At 41.3% G+C, this 25,885-nt stretch overlaps 2 protein-coding genes across 9 annotated transcripts in view; both read right to left on the bottom strand.

Annotated features, from left to right (window-relative positions):
* hoxb3a (homeobox B3a) overlaps positions 1 to 25,885 on the bottom strand; it is a 79,305-nt gene that overhangs the window by 26,986 nt on the left and 26,434 nt on the right. For 2 of the 8 annotated variants that reach the window (XM_080905047.1, XM_080905037.1), the window contains exons 2-3: positions 23,108 to 23,409; positions 10,289 to 10,670 (exon numbers count right to left, since the gene is read on the bottom strand). The exons of 1 other annotated variant lie outside the window; for it this stretch is intronic. The gene's annotated coding sequence lies outside the window, so the exon portion shown is untranslated. Of the gene's footprint in view, positions 1 to 1,689; positions 1,847 to 10,288; positions 11,767 to 23,107; positions 23,734 to 25,885 lie in introns of those variants that run through there. 5 more of the 8 variants (XM_080905046.1, XM_080905048.1, XM_080905040.1 and 2 more) reach the window with 4 other exon arrangements.
* hoxb4a (homeobox B4a) lies at positions 12,978 to 18,410 on the bottom strand. The gene is made up of 2 exons (XM_080905059.1): positions 16,037 to 18,410; positions 12,978 to 14,747 (listed from the first exon to the last, which is right to left on the bottom strand). The coding sequence occupies exons 1-2, from the start codon at positions 16,506 to 16,508 to the stop codon at positions 14,443 to 14,445; spliced, it is 777 nt and encodes a 258-aa protein (XP_080761185.1). The 5' UTR covers positions 16,509 to 18,410; the 3' UTR covers positions 12,978 to 14,442.

Raw genomic sequence — 25,885 nt, 5'->3', positions numbered from 1 at the left:
TAACACTAAAATCTGTAAAACAGTCTTGCAGTTCATTGTTTGCAATGCTGCAAATGTATCACACCAAAACAACGCAGCAAGCCTAGTACACTGTGTCTCTCTCTCTCTCTCTCTCTCTCTCTCTCTCTCTCTCTCTCTCTCACACACACACACACACACACACACACACACACACACACACACCTACTGGCAATGGCAACGACAAAAAAATGGAACATCTCATAGTGTCTGACTTTCCATTACAAGAGGGCACACGAAATGCACCCAGCTTAATAGCAGACACGTGTGAATATAAACATGGATGGGGAAATAGAGAGGAAGGTCCTCCCATGTCTGCATCTTATTTTGCTCACCACATTAGAAGCTCTGACTCACGGTGGAGGATTTGAGCCAAAGCAGAGACACTGAGCTCTGACATGTGTAATGGCGAACAGCTCCATTCCGACGGGCATCCACAGAAAATGGGCAATAAGGAGAAACAAAACTTTATTTGTTGCATTAAGTTAAAGTTGATGCCACATAGCGCCTAACAGTAGATAATTTAAAATGTACAATAAGATGCAGTTAGGTTTGTTGGTACGTAAAAAGTCCATCTTCACTGCAAAGCCTGTTTCAGTGCAGAAAGCAGCCTAATGATTGCATTTCATTTACAAACCAGGGACTTAATGAAGATCAACAAGGTTTCCTTGTCATTTCCATCTTTAGTCCGAATTCCTTGGCTGAGTTACTTGGATTCATTTCTGCCTCCCGGCTAGATAGATGAGCTTTTCCTGGCCCATTGGTCTTTTTTATGAGATTTCATGCCGGCCGAGCCGTGCCCCGGTGTGCCAAATTTAAACAAATCTCTCGTTAATTGGTCGTCTCAGTAATTCAAGACCTGAAAGCTACAGCCAAATACTGTCATACTGAAGCGGGAAAACCCGAAACGCCCGGAGTAATAATTAAAGTGTAAAAAAACAAAGCTAAAGGACAAAAAAGAATAAAAAAGAAAGAAAACACAGGGGCGTGCATGGGGGCCGAGAAGGACGAGAGAGATTAAGTGGAAATTAAGCCGGAAGAGGAGGAAGGGGAAAGAGGAGCCAGTGGCGCAGCCGTGGCGTGAACTCTTCCTGCTCTCCTTCCTCTTTCCCCTGTACCGTCGGTCCATCGACCGTCATTTTCCCCAGCCGTCTTACACACAGCGCAGGAAACCGTGATTTATCGTGGGCAGCGCCATAAACAACAGCGCTCCCTCACAAACACACAACGGCAGCCCCGGCCGCACGCTGACACCGAGCCTTACAATAAATCAAGAGAAGTAGCTAGCTGGGAGAGAGAGGGGGAAACGAGAGAGAGAGGGAGGGAGAGGGTGAGAGAAAGAGAGAGGGAGAGAGAGAGGAATGGACAGAGAGTCAGACAGATAGAGAGAGATGTAAAAGCAGACATGAAGTGATGGACGAAAGATGGAGAAGAATATCCAAGTGTTTCTTAAAATATAAACAGCCGTCGGCTAGCATTGCACCGCTCTCTCTCTCTCCCTCACTCTCTCTCTCTCTGGTTTTCAGGCTGCTCGGCTGCACGCTACAACCCATAAACAATGGCTGATGGTGATGATGATAGGTGGGGGGTGATGTGTAAACAACACGACAGAAACATGCACGACATAAAAAACACACGGCGAAAGACGAGTATTTGGGGGGCAATATTTACCACGATGTTAAAGTAGCCTATGATTCACAGAGAGGGATGCGGGAGAAGGCGGCGCAGCGGCGGAGAAGATGAGGAAGGAGTGTGGTTTCCCCCCATGCAGTTCCTTTCCTTCCGCAATACTCACGGTGTCCACAACGACCCGCAAGATACACGCCCGTCCAAATTTGTTTTATTGCAGCCTCCCTCTATCTTTTCTCTTCTCTCTCTCTCTCTCTCTCTCTCTCTCTCTCTCTCTCTCTCTCTCACTCACTCCCCCTCTCTCTGTTGGTGTTTCTTGGTGTCTCCTCTTTTGCCCCTCTCTCCCCCTCTCTTTCTATTTTTTCTTCTCGCTCTCTTTCACCGCTGTTTTTTTTTTTTTTTTTTTGGAGGGGGGGGGGGGGGGTGAAAGGACAGTTCTACGTCAAGAGCAGCGGCACGTCTCGCCGTTATATTCCTGACGAAAACATATCTATTCTACAACCTCTGCATTAATTATTTAATGAATCACGTGATGTGTTGTTCGGGGCGGGAGGTGTTTGGCGGTAGTGGTGGTGGGGGCTCTCTCCGTTTGTGGGACCCACACGGGCCCGTGGATGCATGCATGCATGCAGGAGTCCAAATGAAGTCAAAAAAAGAAGAAGAAGAAGAAAAGGAAACACTTGTGTTGACTTTTCAGTCGGAGGATGTTCGTGTGTAGGGTAAAGCAGTGGAGGCCTGGGACAGACACACAGAGGGGCCGATAAAAGATGAATTCGTCTTTTAAAAATGACTGCACGCCTCACACTCGTTCTTCGTTATTGCTCACTGTCATCTCTTTCTCAGCTCGCCGTCAGCCGACCAAAGAAGCGGGATTCCTTCCGTTGCTCCGTCTTACATTTGAGCCTGTGCTATATTTCAGTGTTTCTAGAAAAAGGAAATACCCGATGATGGCGGGGGGGTATTTTTCTTGTTTCGGTGTCATATTCACTCCAGTCTTGAAGCTAAACTAAATATTTAACGGTAGCAAAGACTACCTGCCATCTGTGTCAGTGAGAACAAATTTCCTCAAATCTGTTTGTTTGATAATTAGGACAGACATCCTGTTAGGCGTCTGGAAACCCAAAACTAAATATAAGGCAGGCTTTTCTCCGAACTCTATAGGATAATAAAATTCAGAATTAAATATTTTGCTTGGACTCAATTAACCAACTTCACCTTACTTTTTTTAATCCCATTAAGAAGATTTTGGTGCGGTGGCGAAGTGTAATTCGATTAGAATGAGATTTGTATTACTTATTTCGAGTTCGGTAAAGTAGCAAAGAAGAGAAGAGAGCTCTCACAAAAACAAAACAAAAAAAGAAAGAGACCGCAGAGGAAGAAAGAAAAGAGTAGATGAAGAAACAGCGAACTGACAAAACCCCCGCCATGAGGCCGACTGAGCTGCAACAATAGAACGTTGGAATCCTTCTATTGCGGGCTACCAAAGCTCGAGCCGACTCCAGCAGAACAATAGAGACTTGGAGTAGAAAAAAATGTTTAGGCTCTGAAGGCTAACCTAGCTGCTGAGTAGCAAATAAGAAACACTTCAAGGTCAAAGCATGGGCCTCGGGATCCTCAAGAAAGCGCTGATTTTTCCGCTCATGGCGATGGAGAGACTTTTAAAGAGCTTTTAGAAAATCATCCATTAAAACATAAAGGATCCTCTTTTAGGGACTTACCAAAACCGTCAGGGAAAGGTAAAAATATTTCGATTTCTATTCAAGTGACACAAAAGAGCAATATTGGCAAACAAAGAGTAGCTTTCTCAAAAGTGCAGTACAGAAATGCAACTGGCCAGTTTGCTTTTAAAAATGCAATCTACCCATGACACGTCTCCAAATAATTGGCAAAAGGAAACAAATGTGGCTGTAAACTATTAACAGTGACAGACCTGCTTGGACGTGTATTTATTTCTTCTTTCTGATGCACTAAAAACATGCAGATACTCCTTTAAATATACGCTGCCAGCACCGCGGAGATTTTTACCCACAACAAGATTGAAATCAAACATTTGCCGTGGTGATGATGGCGTCTTTAATGACGGCCATAAATTATAGCAATCACAGTTTGAAACAACAGCTAAGATAAGCAGCAGCGAAGACCTGGGCCGGCCTGACAACAGCCATAGAATCAGTCCTGTAAACTTGGCACAACCGCATGCAAAGCCATTACCGCAAAACACCAAACCGTTTCAAAACGTCCCAAAAGCGACGGGCGGAGGATTTTTCACTCATCTGCATCTTTATCCATTCATATCATGAGAACAAAATGACCCATGCATTATTTTACATTTATACTCCTCGAATAATTCACTTATACTCAGCATTACAACACAACACCGCGCGATCCATGCCAGCTTCAAATAGCTAGTTTAAGATTTATCAGTAGAACTGAGAGTCGGCACTTGAAAAGACTGTAAAAGAGTTCTTTGAGATCCTGGGGCTTTCTAGGTCAGTGATGGTAGATAGACAGGTAGATTCTTCCTCGTCGTTAATGATTAACTAAGTTTTGAATAAAAAGAGAGAAATCTTTTGTTAAGATGGATAATGGCCTGAAAATGAAAGTGCCGAGATGTGATTTATCGCTCACATATTCTAGGTGAGCATATTCTAGGTGAGAAAATGTATAATAATAATAATAATAATAATAATAATAATAATATCAGTAGTCGCAGTAGTAGTAGTAGTAATAGTAGTGGGAGATGTGTGTGAGAGAAACAGGGGAGACAATGAGAGGGAGAGAGAGAGATTGATTTAGCCTGCCCCGACACGTTGCCTTTTACTGCGCCTCGTAAATCTGTCTCGAGATAGCAGTACGCATACAACCATTTCCCCCCCTAATATTCTTCTCCACGTGCGAGACGTGAGGTCTTCCCTCCGCTCTGGGATTAAAGCGGTGACGTCGCTCTGGGATTAAAGCGGTGACGTCCCCGGGTCAGTTTCACGAGTATAGTTTTAAACATCCTAAAACAGAAGTACTATCTTCTTTTACTCCTCCTTCTTTGTCTTCTTCTCTGCTCTATATAATGAACTAAGTCACATTATTATTTATGGCAACATTATTATTATTTTTTTTTTATTTTATTATTATTATTATTATTATTATTATTATTATTATTATTATTATTATTATTATTATTATTATTATTATTATTATTATTATTCAGAATCCTGTTCGAAACTCGCCTGCATGGAATAATTAGAAAACACAACCACAACTGTGTGGCCGTTTATGATCAGACTGGTGGGTTAGTGGTTCACTTTAGTTCATTTTAAAGGGAAAATGGAAAAAGTATGGATTAGTTTCATATTGTAGTCTGTTATGGCTTCACAGTAATTTATATCATATAAGATATTAGCGAGCAGTTAATATATCCACGTACAGTTTATTTATTGTGTTGTAATATCAATAATAGAGCGTGATATAAACTGCAGGGTTGATTGATGTCTGTCAGATTTTCACTTTACAAGACTGTGAGGAACAAATCTGTAAAAACATCAAAATGGAATGGAATGGAAAACTGGACAAAAAAAATTAAGAGCAATATTTTTATCCGTCAAATTCATGGCCAACTTTGCTTAATGTGTGTTTGTTTTTTAGGAAAAATTAATTAAACTCAAAGTACAAGCACATGATGGTGGTCAGAGAGTCCGTAAAGAAAGCATCCAAAAGGTAAAAACATGCAAAAAGCATAATTAGACAATTATTTATCATATCTTTTATCATACACATTTGATTTTTACTATCATCCCTACTGACGATAGACAGTTATAGTGACACCCCCCCCCCCCCCCCCCCCCCCCCCCGCCCTGTTACGGGGTATTTAATGCAGCATTAACCTGCACAAGCAGCGACAGACGCACACAAAACATTTTGCCACGAACGCGCCATTTGCAACAATATTATAATGCTCAGACTTATTTTAGAAACAATGATAAATATTATAGCCTGAAAAAAACTGATAATACTACAAAATGTACCTTATTTACAACTGTCTTTGTTGCCTCTGTGAAGTTCTAGCTATATTTAAAGACACATTATTCATTGAAATCCTCACTGTGGAATTGAGGGTAAGCCAGCGTGTAAATGATTGAGATCTTTAGAACATGCCACTCAGATATCTTTTTTTTCTAAAATGCTTGAAAACGATTAGAAGTGACTTATAATAAACGTAAACAAACGGCAGATTTTACCAAATCCTCATTCTTACGTGTCTCCGATTTGCTGCTCTCAGTGCGCTATTCCAACTATACTTTATATGAAAAGGCAGTGAGTCTTTGTCATTAGGATGCTGCAGTAAAAAGTAAAGAGAAGTTGGTTCCTAATTCTCCGCCATTAGTCATACAGGCAACAGAAACCTATTTATCACTCACATGTAACGGATATGAGAGCTGCATGCTGTATCGTACAATAGTAACTTCATCAGATTGCAGGCCTGCTTGTCTTCAAATTTCACTGGAAGTCTGACAACACTTGGTCACAAATTGACACGTGATTTCTTCATTATACATTTATTATCAGGGACGGGAACATTGGAGTTGAATACGAGCCAGCTGCAGAGCTGAAACAAAAACCAAGCAAACAAATGATTATCAAAAGTTGTTTAAACCCCATTAGAATCATCATTCCATCATTCCTTTTGTTCTGCAGCGAAGTCCACTCGAAAGCTCTTCTGCCGTCCTTGCTACTAATAAAGTTATTAGTGCTGATAAAGGCAAGACACTAGCAATTTCTGTAATTCTTCATTGCCTGGGTTAACGATATAATAATATTTGAGCTCGTGATTAATTGGCACATTATTGAAAAAAAAGTATTTAATTATTTAGAAAACCCTTTGACTAACCAGGCACGGATTGGAATCCACAAAGAGCGTGTATGCGCGTGCTGCTACTTGGCAGCCGCTATTTGGCTCTCTCTTTTTAATACTTAATACGTGTCTACTTTTAAATGGCTCCCCCGCACGCGCTCATGCACGCGCTCAGCCCGTGCAGCACTAAAAGCCTGGCAACCATATATCTCTCGTGACGACCTCCTCCTGCAGCCCGCGCGCCTACACTGTGACCTCTTCGGCTCCTCGAGCTCTCCAGAATAATAAATTTCTCGGGCAACGTGGATGCTGGGAGAGAGAGAGAGAGAGAGAGAGAGAGAGAGAGAGAGAGAGAGAGAGAGATGACGGGGAAAAGGAGCGGGCGATTTGTCTAGCAATTAGCAAACGCGGGCCATAGAGGGAGGGAGGAAGGGAGGGAGGAAAATACAGAAGTTTGTGTAACTTTTGTGTATCTGTGTGTGTTCCAGTCTATGACGATCGCTGAACACATGCGCTCATATTCGGTGCCTGGCACCTGATGTTCCACTGCATGTGTGAGTGTTCTGTTTCCTGTGCAAAGCTGCTGTTGAAACATCAGTTCCATCGGTTGGCTTAGAGCCTCCAAACAGCGTGCAAAGCAAAGAGCTGCTTGTCTGTAAACTGCAGGTCACATCTGTCTGTATGATCCCCGGCTGTTTCATGCTTTTACTTTATAGTTATTTACATGCTAATCCCCCTGACACTACAAAATAAGTCTTCTTTTGGATTAAGTGAAGCATCAGGAGCAAGTAGTCAAGCTACAGAGAAAACACTTCACACAAGCATACAGGTATAAAGTATCTTTCAGTAAAGGAAAGCTCAGCAGACCTTTGCGATATAAGAGAGATACTGTTTGTTTGTTTGTTTGTTTGTTTGTTTGTTTGTTTGTTTGTTTGTTTGTTTGTTTGTTTGTTTGTTTGTTTGTTTGTTTGTTTGTTTGTTTGTTTGTTTGTTTGTTTGTTTGTTTGTTTTTCAGTGAAACTGCAAGAGCTCAAAGTAGAAATTACATTAAGTCACTTGAAGAATTGGTCCTTTATGAATCATATTATAGTATTTCAATATCCATTAACACTCAACATTAACATCGAGGGATGGGTCAAGTTTGAATTTCCCCACATAATTGTAATATTGTATTATAGATTTATTCACCTGACTGCGGTATTTGTTACCAAAATGCACAAAAACACTTTTCTGTCACATGCTGGAATGGCTTGCCTATTTTTAAAACTGCATCCGTTAGTTCTTACGGGACTTGACAGAAATGTAAGTTAAAACAAAAACAAAAAATCCTAACAAAACAGCTGGTCTACAGCTTTTGTACGTTTTCCCACATCTGTGTCTGTATGTACTGTGTCCGACTCATCGAATGTTGCACTACTACCAAAATAAGCATAACATGTTTGAACATTTCAAACCGTAAAAATTGACATGGTTACTCTGAATACTTTTATAGTTAACTGTGATTGTACAAACCCTTGCCAACCCTATAAACCTTATGTAATAACTAGAAAACACCAGATCATTTAAAAATATATATTTTGCTAACTATCAGCTGGGTCACATGGAAAAACAGATTGTGGAAAAAGAAATGATAGAAGTTTCCAAAGATTCCCAATAATACTCAGAAAATCAGAGTTCTATAAACTTCAACCTGTCCTGTCCTAAACTATTTGTAACCTGTGGCATTGAACCACTCCAGCTTCACATTTGCTGTAAGTGGAAAAACTGTCAATTAACGATCATCTTATCGTTACGCTATAGTACATGGCTGACCTGAGTCAAAGGTTTTCCCGATGCAAGGCAAAGTGCATAGCACAGTTTTAAGGATTCCGCCACCAGTGAATTCACAGCAGCTCATGTATAAATGTCTGACTACTTCTTAGTGGTTCATTTAAAATGTCTTTTGAAGTTTAATGTAATTGAAATGTCTTATAATTTTAATAAATATACACAGACACTGTTATGACTGATACACAACTTCTTGTTCATATACTTGTTGCTTTGCTGAATCAGTACTATTGAAGACACACGCACACACACACACACACACAGGCGTGAACGTCCACTAGTTAAAAGGCTACTAGCAGCTTTTGCAGCCATGCAGACAGAAGGGGCATGCTGTGTTTACATTATCATCGAGGTCTGCGCAGCATCAGACCTAACACATCTACGACACAGTTTCGCACTTTAGCTCTCAGGACCAGACGCAGAGAGCCCCGGTCTTATATTCTCTAAACGACAGAGGGTTCAACGAAGGAAAGACATTTCCAGTAGTTTCAGATGACTCAAACCGCTACACCACACTTCAGTTGAAGTCCCAGTCAGAAGTGGCTTCTTACTGACCCCTGTAGAGGTGGATGAGTTGTCTGCTGTCTGTCTGTTTGGGTGTGGGAGTGGAGATATCACTGTTACCCCTGGGTTACAGTGCCCTGAACTCAGTCTGTTATGACTAAATGGCCTGGTGGCTCTGGAGGTCTGGGAATGTCCGAGGGAGCGCAACCTAGTGAGGTCAAGGGGGACAGGGACTAGAGGGGGTAGGTGTGGTGTGGAGGATGAAGAGGGGAGCCACAGGTCAGCCTCTGGTTTCAGAGCCACTGGACCTCATCGGTCAGAAAAAAACGTGTCCCCTGGCTGAACCCTCTGTGGCCTTAGCTTGGCCATTCCGTGTATGACCATTGATTTTTCCCTCCTCCATCTCTCCTTCTCTTTTTTCTTTCTATTCCGTTTTGTCCTTCCTTTCCACACATCGAATCACGCCGCACCACGCGTCCCCTTGAGAGGTTGAAGGCCCATCTAGCAGAACGCTACCCCTTAATTTGAATCGCTGGCAGATTGATTTCTGAAGGGGTCAAACTGAAGTGAACGCGCTTCTTGAGGCCGTCGCTGTTAGGCTCAGCAGATAGCAGAGGCCCTGAGCTCGCATCGCGACCGGCGATCATTGGCAGTTCATTTGAAAAGCCTCGCGAACCGTTTGTTTTCGAGCTAAATTGTTTTGAAGCGCAACCGAGACAGTATCCATTAACCAGCGCGCCCCCTCAGTTCGCTTAATTCCCCCCCCCCCCCCCCCCCCCTGTCTAACTGAAGGCCGTATTATTCATATTCCCACTGCAGTGTCTGTAGCCTGCACCTGGCAAACAAAGTACACATACACTAACAATATCTCATTAAAAGGTATAGGTCCTAAACCACAGAAACACTTTATAACCGCAGAAACGTAGCTAAGAATCAATGCATAATAAGTTCCAGGAACCAGAAATTATTCTCGTGGGCCTTTCTGTCACATATTAGCAACAACATTTATAATTTTCCTTGAGTAATACGGGACTCCATAGGCATCCTTGTTAAGTTAGCAACTCGATAATATTATATAACCTATCAAAAATTAAAGATCTGCCTTTCGAAAAAGCACACAAAAACGGGCTCTTTACAAATACTATGCGTAAAAGACGCACCGCAGCACGTTCGACGCACAACAGCAGCTGTTTAGGAAGCGTCGGATCTCGTGGTTGACAAACAGACGCAGAGTTGACACCAATGGTTGCATAAACTGAAGGAAAAAAAGAGCACAACACACAGGCTCATTCCAACACAAACACTCCCAAAGCGCTTGCAGTCAAAAACCCCACGGCCGTAAATGCTCTTACAGCGTGACCTCGCCAAATGCGGGGGGGCAATAAAAACATAAAACAACACAACACAAGGCAACAGAAGCCAAAGCAGAGAAAGAAAAGACAAAATTTAGTCTCAGGCCCTTACCTTTCTTACTTTTATCGACCCGTGAGCCATCTTCTGCTTCGTCGTGAGGGATTTCTGAATGGTTTGTTGGAGTTCTTTGGAGAGATTTTCTTCTTTCCAACGAGGAAGAAAAAAAAAGTTTTTCTTCTTCTTATGGCAGCATGTTTATGTAGAGTAAAAAATAGCTTGGGTGGAAAGGGGAGGCGTGTGTGTAAAGGAGGTGTGTGTGTGTGTGTGTGTGTGTGTGTGTGTGTGTGTGTGTGTGTGTGTGTGTGTGTGTGTGTGTGTGTGGGGGGGGGGGGGTGTCTTCGTAGTGTCTTCCAAGACGTCTCCTTTTTTCTCTTCTGTCCCTCTGGCAACCCCCCCCAACCACCACCACCTCCAGAAGGGGTCTTGTGTGTGGCTGCCGGATGACAATAGAGAAGAAGAAAAGTAAAAGAACTGTTTAAAGAAGAACAAGTGATTAATGATTGTTTCTTGTATAATTTTCGCATTTTTCTTAAGGGGCCGTCCCCTCTGTCCTGTCCAGAAAATAATGGCGGTGAACATTTTTTTTTTCCACAGAGATTTGATATGTGTGCGGTGGGGGTTGGGCATCCTCACAAAAATCTGCTTGCTTTCACAGAAGCAGCAGAACGTCCCGGCTGATAAATAAATAAATAAATAAATAAATAAATAAATAAATAAATAAATAATAAGGATTTTTTGGTGGATTTTATTATGCAAAATTGTCAGCCTGCACGCAAATCATGGGGCTTTAGGTCGTCATTTAGGTCGTCATTGTGTGTGTGTGTGTGTGTGTGTGTGTGTGTGTGTGTGTGTGTGTGTGTGTGTGTGTGTGTGTGTGTGTGTGTGTGTGTGTGTGTGTGTGTGTGCGAATGTGTTCAGATTCCCAATATGGGACAACTGATGTGTAGCAGATATTACCACATTTGGACACAAATATCATATTATAAGGAGGGGTATACAGCCTCAGGGTGAAGGAGGCGATATTAAACCACTATTGTTCTCACAATATAGGAAGAAAATGTATGCTTACTTTTAACAACTGGAGATGCAGGCCTAATATCTTTGGATTAAATCACGTTGTTTAATATAGAAAAACAAAAGACGAGATTAAATGTTTCACTAATGACACAGTGAAATGTACGATTTTACTGTTTTGACTCGAGTGGGTGCCCGAGCACATCTAGGGGTACAGTTTAATTGGAGGTGGCTTTTTGCGCTGGAGAAACCTCTCATAAATGGGAAGAAAACAGATAAATGGGCAACGTGAGTCTGTGTGGCAAGAAGCCCAGGGAGAAATCAACCAACAAGTAATAGGGAATCTTCTCTGGGCCGAGGAATACGAGAGAACCAATTTGGGGGGCACACTTTTTTTGTTTAAAGTTCATCGAGAAGAATGCTATTTTCTCGTGCCCCCCTCCCTTTTCTCTATATTTTTCGATACCTGTTCTAACAAAAGAAAATGAAAATTAATACGGGAGCCGCGCCTTACAAAAGAAGCCATTCGTCTTGTTGATTATCTATTTGGTTGTCAGGGTTTGAGCTATGGTGCGGGCCCGTTCCCTTTTTGTAATATATATATATATATATATATATATATATATATATATATATATATATATATATATATATATATATATATATATATATATATATGTATGTGTGTGTGTGTGTGTGTGTGTGTGTGTGTGTGTGTGTGTGTGTGTGTGTGTGCGCGCGCGGGCGCGCTCAGCAGTCCAGAAAACAACGAAAGGAGCAGAGAGAAAAAAAAACAGTGTGGTGCAAAAATTACACTCATTAGCACATTAAGAGACCACGAACCGAGAAACTAATTTTGTTCTTCAGAACTACACACAGAAAGGAAGAAGGGAGGGGAGCTGTCACCTATGGTGTGTCGGTCCGGTGCAAGCGCATCTGAACAGCCGTTAAATTAACCGGAGGACGGCCGCGAAACGGAGGGACGGTTTGTGATTTAAAACGAGATTACAGGATGTAATGTACCAAGATCACTCACGGCCGGGACAGATTAATCATCGCAGGCTCTTGATTTCGAAAGACAGGTTGCTTTGCCTTTGCAGGAAAAACCAAATTTGAAATTGTATGAAACTGTTGTGTATGGAAGCATTTCTTCTACTACTCAAATCTGGGGAGGTAAGCAGAAACAGTAAAATTCAACAGGACTCCAACTGTTATTCCTAGAAAACCCATTTTACATATAGAAAATGGAAAAATAACAAGTAATAATAATAAGATAGAAAGGGTACGTTTTCAGTCATTTATTTAAATGTCTATGGACTATTTACAAATAAGAGGACGGAGCAACATACACATCGGGGGATGTAACACATGTTCACCAGCACCATTTCATCAATAACGATCGAAAGGGATCTTTGGAATGTTAAGAAAATGGCATCAGTGGAAAGAAATAACACTTTTAGAATAAAATATCTAAAAAGAGACACAAAGTGAAAGAATAAACGAGGAAGGGGCAAAGAGAAAATGAAGTGCGCGCGCATTTAATGCGCGGAGAAAGAACAAAGGGGCATCTAAAAAGAAATAAATCACTTTTCATGCAGAGGATACTTGTTTGTATGAATGTCTCTTTGCTGCACAGTTGTGGAATTGTCTTTTTAAATGTCCACAAGATTTTTTTGTATGGCAGGTAATAATAATAATAATAATAATAATAATAATAATAATAACAATAACAATAATAATAATAATAATAATAATAATAATAATAATAATAATAATAATAATAATAATAATAATAATATATTTTCACACAATTTTAAAAATATAGGAGCTCAGAAAGCTTTCACTTCATTAAACGAGCGAAAAAAATTACATAAAAAAATAAACTTATCGATATCGTCCGATCCAGCGCGTATAGATAGAGACACAAACGCACGCGCGAGCACACTCTCTCACACACACACACACACACACACACACACACACACACAGAACTGAGGTAATAGGTAGTACATCGTATAGTGCTGTGTTTCTGTCATCATTAAAGTATCTGTACCGGGATTTTGGTGTGATCATTAGTGTCTTTTGTAAGTTGATGGAAATTACTTAATTTCACTTTAATAACCCTGTTACACTGTTTGCTTGTATACAACATCATATTACGAAAAATCAACTGATCACAAAACGCTCATCGTCACTCTCAGCATCAACAACATTTTATATTTCAACACTAAATTCAAAAAGAACTAGAACTAAAAATGAAGAACTATAGTTCGCCGTTTAACAAAACAAAAGCACCAGTTTAAACAGCAAGACGGCAAACTGCCTGGTGTTACTTTGGATCATATCGTGGTTTGTATGTTAAAGTACTATAAGGACACATAGAGGTAAGCGAGCATGTGTGGCTTTTCTATGAGTGTGTATGGAGTGCAAGAATGCTTCACTTGACCAAAGGAGAGTTCAATATATTACACGTGCGCCTTAAGTGTGACAATGGGGGAGAGGGTGGTGGTGATGGTGTGTGTGTGTGTAGTAGTAGTAGTACGGATGTCGTAGGGAGTGGTGTATTGGGAAGAGCAGTTCACCCTTTTGCTATATACCCACAAAATAAACATTACAAACGGGGGCAGAATTTGGCATGAATAAAGATGAAAACGAGGATACATCTTTAAATTAAAAGAAGTATTGAATAGTAAAGGAACAGGAAAAGAACCACACACGCGCTGGGAACAGTATCTTCAGCCTACCACCCTTTGCTCTGTCAGAGGGAAGGAGAGAGAAAGAGTTTGAAATAGAGAGAGAGAGATGGATAATAGAGAGAGAGGGGGGAGAGAGAGGATTATAAAAGGACGAGTACAGAGAGGAAGGCAAAGAAGGAAAGCGGGCGAAAGCAACGTTCTCTTAGTTCTTTCATCTTCTTCGGGTAGTTTTGATCATTTTCATATATAAAGGAAATCTCCCTTGCCATCCCTTTTTACATCATAAGGTCATATTATTGTGAGAAACATCAGCGCAGATCAGGGCCAGAACGGCGGCTATGACATCTCTCTCTCCCCCCATACCAAAAACATTCCGGCCCAAAGTGCAGGTTCCGGTGGTTGCAAGCGTGTCAGGCCCGTCTTTTCAGTGTGGGATTCAGGGAGCAAAGGGGGAAGGACAAATTGCCTGCATCAGACAAACAGCCAAAGAATGGGCTATAGTGGTCCGGAAGAACGGCTCTGGGATCCGGCTAGAGCCTGGGAGTTTGTATTGTTGCTGCCTGTTCCAGAGCGGACCTTGGTGTTGGGCATCTTGTGGTCCTTTTTCCATTTCATCCTCCGGTTCTGAAACCAGATTTTGATCTGCCGTTCCGACAGACACAGCGTATGCGCAATCTCCACCCTGCGCCTGCGCGTCAAGTACCGGTTGTAGTGGAACTCCTTCTCGAGCTCTAGAACCTGCTGGCGCGTGTAGGCCGTTCGCGAGCGCTTCGGCTCACCCCCAGTGTAGTTTGAACTTACTGTAGAGAAATAATAACAATGAACGTTATAGCATTAACATATAATAATAATAATAATAATAATAATAATAATAATAATAATAATAATAATAATAATAATAATAATAATAATAATAATAATAATAATAATAATAATGCGTTTGGATCTACAAAATGGGACATGACTGCAGCCCCTTTCATCCTTTCCTGTCAAACGCCGAGCTTACAGCCTGGCTGGTTTATTTTACAGTGTCTCCTTTGAGGAGGAGATTATATTTTGAAACGTGTTGTCAGGTGTCATTCTGGGCCCTGCGGTGGTGGGAATCCTGGCAATACTGCCAGCTTGCAATTGATGTCCAAATGTTGTGATGTAAGCTTGAAAAGCGGCGCTGTACTGACACGTCTGCGCAACGTACGACCGGCATTGCAATACAGGATCATGGCAAGCAGCAGGGCCAATTGCAGCGTCCCTTTCAGCATGTTATGCGAGAGATTGTAGCATCGTCTATTACTTGGTGTTTAGGAATAAAAGGTGGTGGTACAGCAACGTTTGCGGTAGGGGTGAAGGGGTGGGTAATATGTACGACAGTCACTGACAGATTAGGTAATGATTCAACAAATTTCAAAAACTGCAACATACGGTTTTTACGCAGCCAGCAAACAGAGAAAGCAGAGAGAGAGAATGAAAATGAAAGAAACAAAGCTTTCTTCTTCTTCTTTCTTGTCAAGTATACAGCGAAGCGGAGTGAGTGCATTACGGTGCAAAAGTGACTCCGCTTATCCCAGTATGCAGCAAGTATGTTAAAGCATCACAGATAAACTATAATAGACTGCAGCTATTCGGTCTTGCATTAGTGTTTTACGACCGGATCCATAAACATGAATATTTCAGCTGCTATAAAACTTTCCCTCCCATGGAACAACGACTGGGGAAGGAAGGCTAGACAGAGTAAAGTACACCGTTTATACAACCCGGCCACTTAAAATCAAATTATCACAGCATAAAAGCTAACTTATGGGCTCGGTCTGAGTTGTCATAAGGCGACGAATTAGAGCCGACGAGCGAGAGATCGGACTTCAAAAGGCACCTCAGCGAAGAGGTGTAATAAAAATTTATGGAGGGTGTAATTATATTGGCTCCGCAAACAGACGATCGTAAATCTCGACCCAAAGGCTACTCTCCTACTACTCCTAAGGAAAAAACGGGGGAGCTTTTCACGGTGGAAACCTAGCTGACTATACACGGGCACAAAGAAAAAGAGAGGGGGGGGGGGGGGGGGGAGAGAAACAAGTTTGTATGCTTCTCTTACCGATGTTTACATGAACTTTCTTCATCCACGGGTACACTACGGGGTCCTTACGAGTGCTTGTTGGGGAAGAACTGCTTTGGCTGTGGGGTCTTTGACCGCAAGACGGAGGTGGAGGCGGGCTCGGTGTCACGGAATCACAGCGGTGGCTCTGCTCCGGGAGTGGAGTGGTCTGCAGTCCGGTCGGGGCGACGACATGACCTCGTGGGGACATCACCACCGAAGCGGTCTGCGATCCACGCTGGCACTGTGTGTATGGAGGCTCGGCTCGCTGCTGCTGGCTGTGGTTCTGGTGCGGGTGGTGCTGATGGTGGTGGTAAAGAGAGTCCGGCTGGAAGGGAGCAGGCTCCTCTCTCTGGGAGCTGTAATAATCCGGAGAGTGACTGGGCAAATAGTCACTCTGTGAGTATTCCTCGCAAGGTGGAAACTTGGGGTCCACATAGTTGGAGTTGATCAAATAGGAGCTCATGGCCATTAATTTCTGTCTTTTTGTGGAACTGCACCTACTTGGAAAATATATAACTAAAATTTATATCTCATCCCTTTACTCTTCGGTTATTCCTGTTCCGTTGAACCCTCCTACTTTTCTGTCAAGTGAGCAAAGTTAAGACACCACGTGACTACAGTCGGCCAATGGCGCACATCCAGAAGGAACCCCGGATAAGGAAATAGGATTAAGGATAAACACGGCCCCAGCACGCGCACTATTATATGCCCTCAGTTCGTGGGCGCTCAATACTTTTCCCGTCTCTCTCCATATGTCTCCTCTTTATATCTCTCCACCTCAGCAGACGGAGAATTATAAAATTAACAAAGTGCGTCACTGACGATAAAAAATCCAATCTGCTTTGACAAAGTCGAGCAAAAGAGTACGGCGCAGATGAAGAGTAACCCCCCCCCACGACACACACACACACACACACACACACACGAAGTCACGCACACACACGCCCCACGCCGCATTGCAACTGAACCCTCTCTGCTTCTGACGCGTCCGATTGGAACTTTAAATAGACAAATACAGAGGAAAAAGCAACAGAAAGAAAGTGCTGGGTAGATTTAAAGTTGATGTGTGTGTTTGGATGTGCTTTTTTTCCCCTGCTCTTCGCTAATCGCTAATAACGAGAATTGGAGAGTGGCCCGGCTCTTCTATTGCGCCGCCACCCAGCAGCAGCACTGTGTCAGAGATAAATTTGGCTTGTTTGGGATCGATAGAAAATTCATCAACTAATTCAGGTTACATACCTCCTAAATCACCGGCAGACCTTTGCATTAGAGACGGGACCCACCACCCCCTAAAAAAAGAATAGAGAAAAAACTTGCTCCTACAGGCTTCCATTCAACATTTCACATTTTTAACTGGCCTCGCATAATAATTCTGCCTGGACCGGGATCGCATGAATAAACAGGACTTGTTTCCACGCACTTCCTAATATCAACTTCCGTGGCATATTGAGTCCACGCACTCCATGCGTTTGCCCTTGAGCTGTTACTGAACAGAGGTACGACGCTCTTTGTTTTGGAACCCATCTTGCCAACTTTGACCATCTCACACAAGCTGCCACAGACTTTGAGAGTTGTGTTTCCTCGTGTCAGATACTGACCCAGTGTCATGTAGCACAGTCTCAATCTCTGCTTGGTGTCGCTTCTTTTTACTTTAACAAAACAGCGAAAAACAAAGGTTTTTACTTGCAGACAAGGGAAGCACGTTCCAGCATGCACCACTGATAAATCTGATTATTCTCTATAACTACCTTTTGCACAGAATTGCTTTTTCTATAATCATCAGCATCAAAACGTGGCAAAACACATTTAAAGCAAAAGAAAACACAAATTATGCGTTCGGTAGATTGGAGAAGTTGCAGTCCGCTTTCGCTGGTGTTATACGATAAAAGGTTCATGCTCAGACCCGCACACAAGCACGGGAATGATGATGTAGATGTCAAAGTCCTTTGTTTCGAGAAAATTGACCGTCTCGACCCCCCCCCCCCCCACCCCACCCCCTTACGCCTTCTCGAATGAACAGTGAAGCAGGCAGCATCATTTTTCAACAAGAAATAAAAAGTCCAATTCAGCCCGGAGTTGGGATTGAAGACAGCAAAGCGTTCTGATGACCAGAATAAATAACAGTTGAGTTTTATCACCGAACAGACACAAGTGGTTTAAAATGCACATCTGTATTTATGTGTCCAAATGCATTTTGAAAATTACAAAACTCCCCTTTCCTTTCTTTCTTTTTTCCCCCTCTTTTTTAAACGAACGAATTTTATAAAAATCTAACTGAACAAAAGCTGTACCAGCCAGGAACCGTAGCTGAAGGCCTCTCCTCATTGTATTGGATCCTTCGACGCCGTTGTGTATAAATCCACTATATACTCCCCTAGAAGCGAATTTGTGATTTTATTAATGATTTTTACACAAATCCGGATCTACAGGGTAGATATAGAAGACATTGACTGACAGTGACGGTGTGGGGGCGCATATCTACGCCGTCCACAGGATTTTATTGCTTAGAGAAATTCCCGTGTGTTGCCACTATAGGAAAATTCCATTCGTCAGTACTATCTCTGACCCGTGACCCTCTCACCGCGGGTGGGGAGTTGGCAGATGAAGTTATGAAGTTATAATACTTTCACGCTTCCTGTAACTCGACGGTGTCCAAAAAAGCAAAGAAACAAAAAAAGAAGAAGGAAACCCAAAACCAAACAAGAAATATTATATATATATATATATATATATATATATATATATATATATATATATATATATATATATATATATATGAATGAAGTCGTGAGATAAGGTATAAGTGGTCGGAGCAAGCAATATAGGTGGGCTCCAGTACTGAAATTTCACTGTGGAGCTGCAAGCATAAATATGGCCTACAAAAACAAAAGAGGCCTTACTTGGTTTTAATGGAATGTGCGTTAAATGACTGCACACACACATATATATATTCATCAACTACATTTTTTGGTAAATAAATGCTAATTCTTTTTCTTTTTCTTTTGACTTTGAAATTAAAAAAAGTTTGATTGAATCTCAAGATATTCATGAACTCTACAAAAGTAACTCAAATAAAATTTAATTAGAATTAAAGTTCTAATTAGTCACAAAAGGGGGAAAAGAGGAAAAGAAAGAAAAAAAGAAGAAGAAAAAAGATCCTGGCATCTCCAACTGTGCAGCAACTAACAGAATGAAAACAAATTAATGAAGAAAAGACAAATCACTTGGCACAGGGAAACACGGTCCTATCAGAAATAGTTCTGAGCATCTGACTGAAGAATGAATGGAGTGGTGAATAAATGGATGATTGTCCGTTCACTGTACTAAATGAATTGCAGTCAGTCTTCAAAAGTCTGATTTAAATGAATCAAAAAATGATCTAATCAGCCACCATAGAGAGGATTGTATAGGGAGGACCTATTTTTATGTCTTCATATATGTATATATATATATAAAAAAAAAAAAAACACCCATCACGCCCCTGCGGGCGGTTTATCCTTCAAGCTCGGGTCCTCTACCAGAGGCCTGGGAGCTATATATATATATATATATATATATATATATATATATATATATATATATATATATATATATATATATATTGTGTGTGTGTGTGTGTGTGTTGTATTGTATTTATTGTAAATGGTAAACCGTTGCAACTGTGACAATTACAAAATAACATTATTTAAATTGTAGGTATTTACCCATGAACCACAACTAATCTTCCTATGATATCCCAGCAATCAGTTCCTATAAATAAATCATAAATAGATCATAAATAAACAATTTAAATGCAATTTATAAAGGAGTGGCATGCTGTTCTCGGTCACATGTTTGTCCTGATATAGTGATATTTTCTGTCACGCTGCTCCCACGTAGGTTTTGTGACTCTAACGCTCGTTGTGCAGCTAATTAAAACAACTGAAATAAGTAACTTATTTATTTATGATCTATTTATGATTTATTTAAAGGAACTGATCGCTGTGATATGATAGAAAGATTAGTTATGGTTTATGGGTAAATACCTACAGTTTAAATAATGTTATTTTGTAATTATCACAGTTACTACGGTTTACCATTTACAATAAATACAATAAATATATAACATAAAGTATATGTATTACTACATAGAAATGAAATACAGAATATCTATCTATCTATCTATCTATCTATCTATCTATCTATCTATCTATCTATCTATCTATCTATCTATCTATCTATCTATCTATCTATGTGTGTTTCTTTGTAACCTTGACCTGTCTCTATGCTTTGCAGGTCATCTCAGGTAACGATCAAGGTGTGTTAAGTCTGACTGGGGCACTTCCCTTCCCTCTGTCAAGTCTGTCAGCAGTAGCCATTCAGTAGACGGGCGGCCCATTGTTTGGGGCTACAGGTAAAGGTCAGTGTGCGAAGCACAGATCCAGACACACTCACAGGTATTAAGATACAAGGAGACAAAAGCAAAGCGATCTTGTTGCCAGAAAAGAGTCTTATGATCTAGACATCATGCTATGCAATAGTAGCAAAACATGATAAGGATCCGTCTCGCCTATTTTACTAGTTGTAAAATACACTGATTTGATCTTACAGTTTAGATAAACATTATAAATCCTCACCTGTCGGAGGCTAAGGGCCACTTCACTAGCTGCGGCACTCCCATCTGAAACAACCAGACCGTCCTGTTTTCAGTCCACAAGCGAAAATACTTAATTTAGTGCTACACAGTCAAACAATTAAAAAGTCATGGTGTCTCTCTAAGCTATAGCATGTAAACGTAATATCAGCGCATATTTCAAGCGGGAGAGTGGAGCTAAAGGAGGACAGCACGCAGTAGTGCGAAATAAAGAGAATGGAAAAGGTCAGCGATTTGCATTTCAGCATGTGAGTTTTATTGCGGGTCAATTCCTTTTACAGCTGAAACACCACATAGGCTCAAGTGGTAGCTCAAGAAGTTAGGGGTGAAATGAAAAGCAATAAAATATTCAGGGAGCAGGAGAATAAATACGTTTAAAAGCCGCCCCCATTACAATTTACGACTTTCAAATGTCTTCGTCTCAGAAGCCCACAATCTCAGCTACCGCTGAAAGCTGTTAAAAGCACCTGTTCCACAATGCTTGTAGTTAACAGTAAACTGGGATTAAATTCTTATTTGAAACAGAGTTATGTAAACGGACACTAAAGTATGAGTTCACATTGAAGGGATAGCAATAGTGAGATTTCACAGTAGAGACAGATGAAAAAGTCTTGTAGGCTATACTTGTGTTAGAAGTACAAAATCGTGCGCTTCGTATACAATACTATCCTAGCAGAAAACTGCTATTTTGAAAGGGTTTTTTTTAATTTACTTTAATTTATTTATGTTTTTTTTTTTTTTACATTTTTAAACTACTAAGAACTTTCCCACAACACAAGGTCTTATATGGTTTAAGTCTGGTAAGAGAAAACTAGAGGGAACATACTGAAGGGTTAAACGGCCCTATTATGTGCAGCGACCGGACTTGTCAGTGTTCTGAAATATTACCGAGGCGAAAAAGCTACAGGGACAACGACGAAGAAGAGAAATGTGCTTTACTTCTTTGTGCAGTTTGAAAAATAAATTGAGCTCCATTCCCCTGGTTATTGTCATGCAAATTAACGGACAGAGAGGGAAAAATGAAGCGTTGCAGCACGTCCCTCCCTGTGGCAAGTATTCGTCTGGAGAGAAAAATAAATAAATAAATTAAAAAAAAAAAAAATAAATTATATATATATATATATATATATATATATATATATATATATATATCCATCCATCCATTTTCATCCGCTTTGTCCGGGACCGGGTCGCGGGGGCAGCAGCCTATATATATATATATATATATATATATATATATATATATATATATATATATATATATATATATATATTATGTGGAGACTGGACGCTCGTCTGTGAGAGTAAAAGATAATTTCACAAACTGACGGTAGGTACAACTGAATAGTGCTAAAAGAACAAGATAAGCGAAGTGGGTTGAGCCAGAGCAAATATAATTATTTCCCTCACATTTCCAAAACATCGCTTCTTCTTCCCCTGATACAGCGAAATCATAAGCCTTCTCAATACTCAACATACTAAAAAGACAAATAATAATAATAATAATAATAATAATAATAATAATAATAATAATAATAATAATAATAATAATAATAATAATAATTTAGACTAACACATAAAGCTTGCAGTAACTTAGGCTACTTTTTTGTCCTATTAGTAGCATATGATATAGGACCAGGAATAGCTTCTCTGTACAGACAGAGAAGCAGAAAAGAAACAAAAGAAACAAATTATTCGTTTTATCCGAATACAAGCTCACAACCCAACACCCAAAGGAAGAGAGAAACAGGCGGTCAGTAACATACACCTGAAAAACTGTGGCATTTATCGGCCCAAGCTTCATATACCACGTGGTCGTAGGAAACAACATATGAAAAAAACTGCAGCGATGCTAATGGTGAATCAAAATAACTCACATGCATCTGTAGTAGGGTGCAAGGCCTTCACCCTATCTATCTATCTATCTATCTATCTATCTATCTATCTATCTATCTGGTTGAGAAGAGTAAAAACTGTGCTTCTTGGATATGTAAAACCTCAGTCACCCTAAATTGTATAATAAAATGCACTCTCAAGTAGGATAGATCCAAGCTTAATTAGGCTAGCAAATTAATAGCCTGGGTATTGAAAGGAAATGTAGCTCTCACAGATGAAACACACAGTTCATGTCCCCGCAGTGTGACGTGCACAGCCTCCAACAGTCCGAAAATATGAATTGATAAGGTCACTATATCGTAAAAAAAATTCTTGCGAAGGGTGAGTAGGGTGGGGGGAGGGGAGGGGGGGGGGGGGGGGGAGAAGGGTGGCAGTGATTGAAGGTAAGGAGGGGGTTTTGCACCAACTCTTACACGTGGTCTTCCCCTCTTCCCTGTGGGCAAAGCACCTGCCACACAAATACACGGTGCGAGTAAAATGCGGGCATACACATATGCAGATGAGGCAGCTTGTTCTTCTACAGCGCGATTTGTACTCACTCTTCTGAAGCTCGCGGATCCTCCTTTCCGTTCTAGCGTCGTCACGTTAAGCTCAACCATTTTTTTATGTTATCATTATCTTCTTCTTCTTTACATCTGCAATAATTCGGCAGCTGCGTTCCACGTTTTTTCTCTCCGTACTGCGAAGCCTCCCTCCTAATTCAGCTTTCACACCTCAGTCTCCCTTTTCTCTCTCTCGCTCTTTCCTCTCTTTCGACGCCACAGATGTTTTTGACCTCTTCGAAAAAGAAAAAAAGTCCTTGTCGCTCACGAGCGTGCCGGCACACGGGCAGAGATAGACCCTGTGGTGAGAGTAAACAAGGATCTGTCAGACCAGCACGGTTCACAATCCGTGCCTAAATGCGGTGATAGTGTTAGAGCAAGGGCCAGTGTAATGGCGACAATCCAGCGCAAACAACGGCAAAGCTTCACCCTGCGACATCACAGCCAAGCGCTAAAAATGTTCAGTGATAAAGCACTCTTCTTTCCCCCATCACCGGTGGCCGTTCCCCGTGTTTTCCGGTCCTACGGGGAGCTGTTTGGGGCTGAGAGAGCGCGAGAGCAGGGCTTCTGTGAAGACTGTGGGCTCTTTAAGGCATTAAGTGTTGTGTGCGTGTGCATGAACTCAAGTTTTCAAATTAATCTGCCAGTTTGGCACACTCTTTGTTTAACGGGCGAGGCGTGTCACCCCGCGTCCCCGGTACGCATTTTAATATTGGTGAGACGCGCTGACCTCCCGTTCACCCCGAGCAAAGCCAAGCCTCTCCCTCTCTTTCTCACTCTCCCACTCCCTCCCCTTTCCCCACCCTTTCTTCTGCCATTTCCACCTCTCTTCCACTCCTTTCTGTGCCTCATCCCCTCTTTCTGTCTTTCTTCTCCTCCTCTCTCTCTGTCATACTAAATTGAGTTGGAGTCATTAATTCGAAGAAAAATGGCCAGTACATGTGGAGGAAGAAGGGGCTCTCTCTCTCTCTCTCTCTCTCTCTCTCTCTCTCTCTCTCTCTCTCTCACACACACACACACACACACACACACACACACACACACACACACACACACACACACACACACACACACACACACACACACACAGTCTTTTCTTCCAGGATCATTTCTCCTTTTCCTTTTGTTGCATAGATATAAATAGTGCACGGTGTCATGTGGACCAAGATCGTATAACGACACCGCCTCTTCAGAGAGTTGTAAAAGAATATTTTGTCCAAACAAATGCAGTGCACTGTAGCGGGGTTCGTATAAACAGATGCTTGTATTGTGCTCAACGGTCTTGGAACCTGCGGACATGGGTATCAGGTGGATTTATGTTGATATTATTACGCTCTGCAAACCGCCAATAGATTCTTATCGAGTTCACTGCAGCCACATGTCCACAGAGCGCTTAAATTTGAAAATTTTTATCGGTAGAATGTAGGTTTCTGTTCGGTACCTGTTCAGTTTGGGTTATATTTTCGTATGTATCTGGATAGATAAGGACCAAGGCAAAGAAACTGGTACTTATAGACGGGCAAATGGGGAAGCTAGATTATTAAAACCGTTCTGCTATAGGCAGACAGGCGCGTGGGCTGCGACATACACTGAATTAATGAGGTGAACTCTGGATGAACCCAGAGAAACGCAACATTTTTGAACTGAGTTATTCCCCCATTACCTTCGGAGGATGTGCGTATGTGTACTGGTGGAAAAGACGAAAAGTCAGCCTGTTTTATGCCAAAGTTGATTCATTGTTTATTCTTTAATTTATTGAGAAAATCAGCTGTTCCAAGAGTCCAAATCCTTTCCCTCTCTACACTGCCCTGTTCTAAGAGAAAAGGTTCAGTTTAAGATTACTTCTAATCATCATCTTTAAGGTTAAATTTATTAGATTATGAGAAATGATTGAGCAGCATCTCCCGAGTTGGACGAATATCCGAATGTAACACTGCAACAATTATTAAATTTCCCTAGATTTTCTATAACAACTTTAGTTCATTTTATATTATTATTATTGCTGTTATTATTAGCAGCACCGGAAAGAAAGAATGAGAAAATGAAAAAGACGTGTGGGGGAAATCCAAGCAAACGGTACAGGACGTTAATCTCGCAAAGGAAAAATCAGATAAGGGGAGTAATATTTTTTTGGATGTAGAGCGAGATAAGAGTTTGATTGTTTTTTGGGGTTTTTTACGGGGCTGTGCCTATAAGACTCCGGAGAGGAAGAGCTCTGCTTTACTAAACTTGCATCCTCAAACACACATCAACATGTCTTAGTATCAAATATAAAACCCCTGCTTGAAGACCACATATATTTAGTTATGCAAGTGAGCGCGCGCATGCACGCGTGTGCCAAATATTCAGAAATCTTTAAATTTATTGCAAACGGTATTAAGGGTAATTCATCTCAGTATAAGGGTGTAAAAAAAGAAGAAAAAAATAACGTGAATACTTGAAACAAACTCTAGCTGGTGTGAACAAAATGTGTACCAAACACCTGTAATCCCCCCAGACATCCATTTACCTCCTCCCCTCCCACCACCTTGACTCCTCCATTTTCTCTACCCGCCCGCACATTATTGTTGCAGGAGGAGCTTTGCTGTTATTACTGGGGAAGAGAAGGCAAGGTCAGGCCTTCGCCTCTCCTTTGCCTCCTGCTATCATTTCTCTCATCCGTACCCCCTTCCCAACCTCGGCTACTCTGACTCCCTCCCTCCTCCGTTTTTGCCTTTGACATACAGCAATTGGTCCAGGATGGAGTGAGTGAGTAGAGACGAGGGCGGAACTCAC

The sequence above is a fragment of the Rhamphochromis sp. 'chilingali' genome (assembly GCF_963969265.1).
Source record: "Rhamphochromis sp. 'chilingali' genome assembly, chromosome: 15".
Classification (NCBI taxonomy): Eukaryota; Metazoa; Chordata; class Actinopteri; order Cichliformes; family Cichlidae; genus Rhamphochromis; species Rhamphochromis sp. 'chilingali'.
Note: the sequence above shows the minus strand (reverse complement) of the source record. Positions and strands in the feature narration are given on the sequence as shown.